Genomic DNA, 8500 nt, shown 5'->3' with positions numbered 1-8500 from the left:
CTGGAACTCACTTTGTAGACCAGGCTGGCCTCGAACTCAGAAATCCGCCTGCCTCTGCCTCCCAAGTGCTGGGATTAAAGGCGTGCGCCACCACCGCCCGGCCCCTCTGCTATTTCTTAAAATGGCTTGTTAATCAGTAATTATCAATTAAAATAAATATAAACACAAATTCACACTACTACTGAAAGAGTAAGAGAAACATTAGAAATCAAGGGACACAGCAGGTAAAGACAGTCATGGTTGCTTATTTAATATGCATACCTTCATGGAAGACACAGCACACAGGAGGATCCTAAGGGCAGGGATGCAAATGAGGAGGAGGACACTTTCCCTTGCTGTGTTTCCCATTTTCACTGGGAACTACTTTATTTAATTTGCTATTTAATTGTTTTTGCCTCACTGCTCCAAAGCAGCAGGGAGAAAGAAAAAACACAGCTAGAGAGCATCCAGATGAACCAGGCTGACATCTTCTTCCTAACTGGCTCACCATGGTGGTTTGAATGAGGATGGTCCCTCATAGGAGCCTATGTTTGAATGCTTGGTCCCCAGTTAGTGGAACTGTTTGGTGAAAATTAGAAGGAAGTGTGGTCTTATTGGAGGTTCAAAAGCTCACCCCAGACCCAGCTGGGCTCTTTGTCTGTCTGTCTCTTTCACCTGCTGCTTGAGGACAGATGTGATCTCTCAGCTACTACTCCAGCACCAGGCCTATCTGTTTCCTGACATGGTCCTCATGGACTAACTAACTCTCTAGAACTGTAAGGAAGCCTCCAATTAAATTCCTTCTTTGATAAGACTTGCCTTGGTCATGGTGTCTCTTGACAACAATAGAACAGTAATTAAGACACTCACCTTTTACTTTAATGCCCTTTTTTTTTCTTTTTGGGAAAGCAATGAATTTCATAAAGCGATTTACAGGAGCATGGGTGAGGGATTGTTTGTAAGAGCAAGATCATCTGGGTGGTATGAAAGAACTTTAGACTTCTATATAATATTTTATACCTCCCCCACCCAAAGTATATGTAAAATCTTTATGACTAAATGATATAAATACCTCTATAATAAATTTAAAAAAGAAAGAAAGGAAGGAAGCTAAGGGCAGGAAACATGCTGGGTTTAAGAGCATTAGCTATCGTCCAAACCCAGATTTGATTCCTAATGCAACTCTAGTCCTGAGAATCCAATACTTGGGCACCAGACATAAATAGGAAGGAAGGAAGGAAGGAAGGAAGCTAGTTGTAGCTTTAACTTGAAAGAAATGTATGTATCAGGCGAGGTGATAGGGATGATCCATTTCCTGACTTTCTCTCCTCTACCCCAGTTCTAGGGATTGAACCATGGCAATGACCATGTTAAGATATGTTCTACCACTGAGCTCTACCTTCAGGCAATTTTCAAAATTTCATTTTAAGCCAGGATCTTGCTTAGGTTGCCCATGCAGGCCCAACTTTCAACCATCTGGCCTTTAATCTCCTCTGTAGCTGGGATGCAAGGGCTCACCAGTATGCCAAACTCTCTCATGGTTTTCTCTTCCACTGTTGAACCCTGAGTAAAAATAAAATGAAACCCCCATCTATCCTTCTGGATTTGGTAATGAGATAGATTTAAGGATGTTGGTTTTTCTATAAAGATCTTTTCAAAGTCTCCATGGAGAACATTTCCATTATTTAAATTAGAAACATATTTAATGTTTATGTGACAGATCAACAGATGAATACTGATGGCCTAGCCAACACACCATAGACAATAATTCTTTAACTCCTTTCTTGGATTGGCTGTAAATTTAATTCATGTGGATGGGTTTTGAATAAAGATAAGGGTGCCAATCATCATTATCCTTTCTGGAGATTCCAAGTTGCATTTTAGAGGATGATTTCAAAAGACAGAAAAAGAGTGAGATAAAAGCAGTATTTAAAAAACAAACAAACAAACAGCCTGGGCGACATGAGACTCAAGTTTCAAAACAAACAAACAAACAAACAAAATAGCAATAATAAATAAGATTAATGAAAGTACTTTATTCCACACAAATATGTGACCCACAGCACATGACACAGCACAGATGGTTAGGAAAGATGCAAGCAGACTAAACCACGGACAAGAGCAAAGCTGAAGTGCACACATCTCACAAACAAAGTATGCTCAGGCGTCCTTGGTGTCAGTGAAAGAGAGCTCTAAGCTAGCTGGGGATGCTCACTTCTGTAATACAGAACTCAGGAAGCTGAGGCAGGAGGACTGCTGTCATTCTGGGTCAGGGGATGTTAGAGAGAGGAGAGAGAATAGGAGACAATGCCATAAATTTTTTTAAAAATAAACTTACAGCACACCATAGAAATAGTTCATTATGATTTAGACTTGAAATTCCAAACAATAAAAAGAATATTATTTACCCCAAGGTGACCATTTTCCTTCTTTTCTCAACAGTAGGTAAACCATTGAAAACTGCAACCACCACAGCGTCAGAATCCAAGGCTTTGCACTGTCGGTCTTCACTTTTGGGCAGAAGATCCCCAATGATGCCGTGTGTCAGAGCCCGGGGGGAACTGTGTCTGCTCCCAGACTGAGAGCTTCCCGAGGAGCCTTCAGGAAAGAAGAAAGAAGACAGTAAACATGAACGTTCCCTTAGTTTAGAAAATTTCTTACTGTATCTATTTTTTGTAAAATGTAAATGAGTAGTTTTGTCTGCATGTATGAAGGTGCACCATGTGTGTCAGGTGTCAATAGAGGCCAGAAGAAGGCATCAGATCCCCTAAAAGTGGAGTTACGGATGCTTGTGAGTCACCATGGGGAGTTGGCAATCAAACCCAGGTCCTCTGCATGACTGAAACAATGCTCTAAGTCAGGAGCTACCTCTCCAGCCTACTATATGAGCATTTTTAACTAAGTAAAATCTTCAAACAAAATTAAAAATATACCCCAACCGTTTTGACTAGCTACTTAAAAATTAACAAGTCCAGAATACAGAGTTGAAAATACTGCTCTGATTTGAGATCAGATACTAGAGCCTGAGGTGCATGTCAGCCACCCCAGAACTTGGGAGGCTGAGACAGGAGGATCAAGAGTAAAACCTTCTCACATACAGACAAATATATGATAAAAAAATCAAAGTAAAATCTTTTCTTAAAAGTCAAAAATCAAACAAAAGAACAAACTCTAAAGAGTAAACAATAAAGGTCACACACACCCCAAGTCCAACCGTAAATCAGCTTCAAGGTTAAAGCAATGTCACATCAATTCCCAAGCATGGGTCCAATAAAATTAGACTATAAATTCCTCAGCTTTACCTTCAGCCAGAGCCTGACAGTCTCCCTTTGAACGGCTATTTTCTCCAGAGTCCACAGCTCTTCGGAGTGACAGACTGCCTGCTATGGCCCGAGTTGACTTGGGGGAATTCTTCTTATTTGTGGCTGAAAAATATTTAGGAAAAATATATTCATATTTCTGAATATGGTAAAATGTCACAAAACTCATTATACAGCGAAAGAAAGGTCTAATCTTTACCATACACGGATATTTTTCTGTCTACAATGTTCAAAACAACAGGGCACTCTGTGACCCTGACAGCTTATTTACTACTCTACGACAAAAATAATTCTGTTTTGTTGCTTCTGAAACAGAGTCTTAATAAGATTAACTATGACCTTGTCTTTAAAAAGTTGTATCAATTAAGACGATGAAGTGTAAACAAAAATACAAACCCTCCTATCCAGTGGTTCTCAACCTTATGTTGTCATGACCCCCAACCATGAAATTATTTTATTACAACTTCACATATGTAATTTTGCTACTGTTATGTATTGTAATGTAAATACCCAGAGGTTGAGAACAGCTGTTCTAATTTAAACAACTGGAAATTGTGCTTGATTGGATCAAAGTATAATCAATGTTGAATTTGAAACAAATACAGACTGGCTCTGAATTCAGTTTCCTGCTTCAGCCTCTTGAGTGCTAGGCTTAAAGCTATGATGTTGTTCATCTTCTCATCTACTTATTATTTATTATATTAGTAATTTCTTGAGTATGCCTGCAAATGTGATTAGTTCTTGTTGTTACCATCTTGTCCTGTATCTCCTCTCTGCCCCCACCCTAGTTATTTTAAACTGTATATTTTATTGTCATTACTACTTTAAATCACAATTTTTTATCTGGTCACAAATATTTTGAAGTATTATAATTATAATTTGTGCATGTGGACAGGTATCTGACAGAACTGAGAATCCAGAAGCAATCTACACATTCAGTTTGACTTCTACAAGGATGCTAAGACAATTCAATGGGTAAAAAAGGAGGGACAAGAGCAAGTGTTGCAGACAATGTGAGGAAGCTGGAGTCACATGACTGGCAGAAATACAAGTCTGCAAGGGGTTTTGAAAATTACAGTTATGACATTGGCAGTTCCTCAAAAACCTAAACATGGCTTCCATTTAGCCCAGTGAGTCCACTTCTAGGTACACACACAAAATAAACAAAATATTCATTATCTACATGGTAACTTATAATACATATTTACAGCAACATTATTGATTACAGCCAAAAAGTACTAATGAGCTATCTATATTAACAGACAGTGATAAACAGTATGCTGTACAGTTAAATAGTAAAATATTGTTTGATCAGTAAAAGGAACATATTATTAACTCATGATAAACATGTAGGAGCCTTGAAAGGATAATGGGAAATGGAGAAGAAAAAAAGAGATAAATAACCTTATTTGGTCAGGCATCATGGTATAGAAGTATAATCCCCACACTAGATGGGGAAGGAGGATCAGGAGTTTGAAGCTAGCCTGGGCTACATAGCAAAAGTCTATTCTAATATAAATGGAAATGTGACAACAAGACTCAGTCTCTGTGTTAATTAGGAAGGCTAATTTAAAAACAAACAAACAAACAAACAAACAAATAAGTGCCAGTGAGCATATGGAGAAATAGAATCTGGGTCCAGTTAAAAGTGTAGTTGTTTCAGCAAAAAGCATGGCATCCCACCCCCACCCCTCCAAAAACATTAAAGACAGAATAATCTAGCAACACTAGTATACATACTGACAATTTTAAAAAGGGGTTTGAAAAGAGGTATCTACATTTAGAGCCAAAAGATATAAACAACCCAACTGTCCAAGGGAGGAACGGATAAACAAAATGTATTCTAAACATCACAGAGCAGCAAGTTCTGCACCGTGGTATATGGATGAACCTTGGAGGTGCATGAAATAAAGAAGCCATAAAAACCCAAAGTGCCACATGCTGCAACAATTCCACTCACAAATGGTACCTAACAGAGTGACTCATAGCCCCAGAAAGCACAGCAGTAATCCCCAGGTGCCAGGAAAGAAATGGAGGACTGCTGAGAAATGATGTAGTTTAACAGAGAGAGGAAAACTCAGAGACGGACGGTGGGGAGGGATGCACATGGATACCAAAGTGATTAACGCTACTCAACTGTCGCAGACTACAGTGGGGAATTTTATTTTATGTTTGCCAAACATTTTAAACACATAGGCCTCCCCAACTAACGCCTAAAATGGCAGATTTACATTGTACATGTATTTTACTACTTAAGACTTTTTTCATAGCATATATGATTTGCGAAATGAATACACACATAGGCAGTGTCCAATTCTAAACTCTTTCTCAATCCACACAGCCCCCCAATATTCTCCTCAGTTCACATGCAACATGTTTTCTCATCTCAGATATCACTGGTATACTCTTCTATCTTTGTCAATACTTTTCAAAAACAGAGCACTGATAACACTTATTTTTAGAATGTTTTCTGAGATTTTGAAATACACTATCTAGTTTTCCACTTGTCTTAATGATTCCTTCCCATTCCCACTGACAGCCTCCCCATTCCTTTTCTTTACCAGACCTCTAAGTGTATGAGCAGTGCTTCACTGTGAAGACTTCATAAAATCAATACCACTGCTTGGCACTGATGCTGCATAACTTTAAACTCAGCACATGGGGGGAAGAGGCAGGCACATCTCTGAGTTCAAGGCTAACATGGTATACACAGGGAGTTCTAGAATAGCAAGGGTTACATAGTCTCAAAAACCTTGTCTCAAGAAAACCATTTTTAAAAAGATCACTACATTTACTATGAGATAGAGGCAACTGGATCTGTGATTTCCAGGCTAGTCTTCTCTACATAGCCAGGACTGAGGGAGTAGAGGGAGAGAGGAGAGAAAGGAGAGGGGGAGAGAGAGACTTAAACAGTATCAGAGAGTGCTGGTACTTTCATTCGGTTACAATCAGCTGTGACCACTTCCCAGTTGATATGTGTCTAATGCCTGCCTAGGACAGTTTACTAGGCAACCTAGCATGTGCCCAACAGCATATTTAAACAGAATCTCTGACTCTCTGACCTTATCTGCCCTGGCACAAATTTTTACCATACAGCCCAAACCGGCCTTAAACTCATGGTCCTCCTGCTTCCTCTTCCTGACACTAGGATCACCCATACATAACAATGCACTTGGCTTTGAATTGCTGTTTAGTAGATGACTTCACTAATCACTAAGTTGCTTAGGACAAAAAAAAAAAAAAAAAAAAATCAAAAAAAAAAAATCTCAGTTACCACCTTTCTCAGAACTATCCAGCATTTTCAACGACAGCTGTGACAAAGAACTGAATCCTCAGTTCAAGGTCAGCCTTACAGAGCAAGTTCTAGAACAGCCAGGGCTACAAAGAGAAACCCTGTCCTGAAAAAAAATCAAAAACTGAATTCTATTAGCTACATTGTATATACTGTACGTACTGATGAAAGTATGTACTTATGCATCCAAAACAGCACTGGTTATGTCGTACTGAGAGTGAGACAGAGGAGGAACTGCGCCTGCTGCAGGCATGAGAGCGTCTATCTACCCACGACTACACTCACACAAGCTAACGTAAGGGAGCCCCTGCACTGCAGCTTTATTAGCGCTTTCTCCACAGTGCAGCTATTTCTGAACAAATAAACAGCTCAAGCTCTTTACTGAAAGCTTGAAAGAGCCTGGTTAAACACTGTTATCTCTGACTTCAACTCAGTCTGCCCTGCCTGATTCTCCATATCCACTCATGCCAGTGTTGCTTTAACCCTTCAAAGTCAATTTTACGCCAGTGAATTTGCATTTCTGTCCTGTTTATACAGAACACTGCTTCCCCCAGGCATCTGAAGGGCTCAGCTCAAATGTGCTCAAAGACTGTCTCTGCCTCTCCAAAAATTGGCATTCTTCATCTGCTCTTGTTTCATGGTGGTAGTATTCATTAATATTATGTTCACTCATTTATGTATATATTTACTGTCTGATTCTTATCACTACAATGAAGCATCCATACGGTTACCAAAGTGTCATTTAATGCCAAGAACATGTGAAAGAGAGAACTGACTCTTTAAAGCCAGTTAGTTCTCTTACCTCCAGAAGGTACCATGTGTGCACGTACAAACTGACACAAAAAATAATTTAAAAAAGAAAAATGTTGGAGCTGGAGAGAAATGGCTCAGTGGTTAAGAGCACTGACTGCTCTTCTAGAGGTCCTGAGTTCAATTCCCAGCAATCACAAGGTGGCTCACAACCATCTGTAATGGGAGCTGATGCCCAATTCTGGTGTGTCAAGGCACATGGGAGAAAATTACATTATAGGAACTTCGTCACTTACGGTTTCGTATGTAACAGCCAGCGACTGATGACTTTGCTAGAAGCTCCATTCCCAAATCCTGTAATCTACCAGAGTTTTCGGGTCCACAGGTAGCCAGAGCTGCCTGGTCAGCACAGAACAGGTTTGTCTGCATGTCTGGGGAAGCAACACTGCTGCCCTTTATATCTGACAGCGTAGTCTTCACATCAGTCTTCATACACCGGACTTCAGCCATCTGTGTTTTGAGCCTTTTCAGCATCTTTAGGTCAGAGGGCACGCGCCACATCGCTTGCTGCTTCCTTTGATCTTTATCTTTTCGAGAATATGATGCTTCAAAAAGAAAGCAAATGATAAATCATGTTCATATAAAATTTAACATTCATGACTTCATTCTTTCCCACAAATGTAACATGTGGAATGTGGTTAGGTTGCTTTACAATATCACCAAAGCCCATCATCCAGACCAGAGAGATGGCTCAGTGGGCAAGTACTCGCTGCCAAGCCTCACCACCTGAGGTCTATCCCTGGGGATCTACTATGTGGCTGAAGGAGAGAACTGAGTCTTCCAAGTTGTCTTCTGACCTCCACACGTACACCACAATACACACATGCTCATATACACACAAACATACCTACACAAATAAATGAAATTTAAAAATTAAGGTATGCACTAAATTATACTATAGAAAACACAGGTGTAACTGTCTTAATGTTATTCATATGTTACACCTTCAAGTTAGAAGTATGGGTCACAATCTCCACTTTTATCTACCTACTTCTAGAGATTGTTCTGACTTGTATTTTTTTCTTAAAAAACTTTTCTCATTTTTCTCTATATTTCTTTTTTTTTTTTTTTTTTTTTGGTTTTTCGAGACAGGGTTTCT

At 39.4% G+C, this 8500-nt stretch overlaps 1 protein-coding gene across 1 annotated transcript in view; it reads right to left on the bottom strand.

Moving 5' to 3' along the window:
* Trim37 (tripartite motif containing 37) overlaps positions 1-8500 on the bottom strand; it is a 91694-nt gene that overhangs the window by 11233 nt on the left and 71961 nt on the right. The window contains exons 19-21 of the mRNA XM_029483551.1: positions 7638-7946; positions 3282-3404; positions 2388-2577 (exon numbers count right to left, since the gene is read on the bottom strand). Of these exons, the coding sequence (XP_029339411.1) occupies positions 2388-2577; positions 3282-3404; positions 7638-7946 (622 nt within the window). The remainder of the gene's footprint in view (positions 1-2387; positions 2578-3281; positions 3405-7637; positions 7947-8500) is intronic.

The sequence above is a fragment of the Mus caroli genome, chromosome 11 (genome assembly GCF_900094665.2).
Source record: "Mus caroli chromosome 11, CAROLI_EIJ_v1.1, whole genome shotgun sequence".
Classification (NCBI taxonomy): Eukaryota; Metazoa; Chordata; class Mammalia; order Rodentia; family Muridae; genus Mus; species Mus caroli.
The sequence above is the reverse complement of the archived record's forward strand: the minus strand, read 5'-3'. Positions and strand labels throughout refer to the sequence as shown.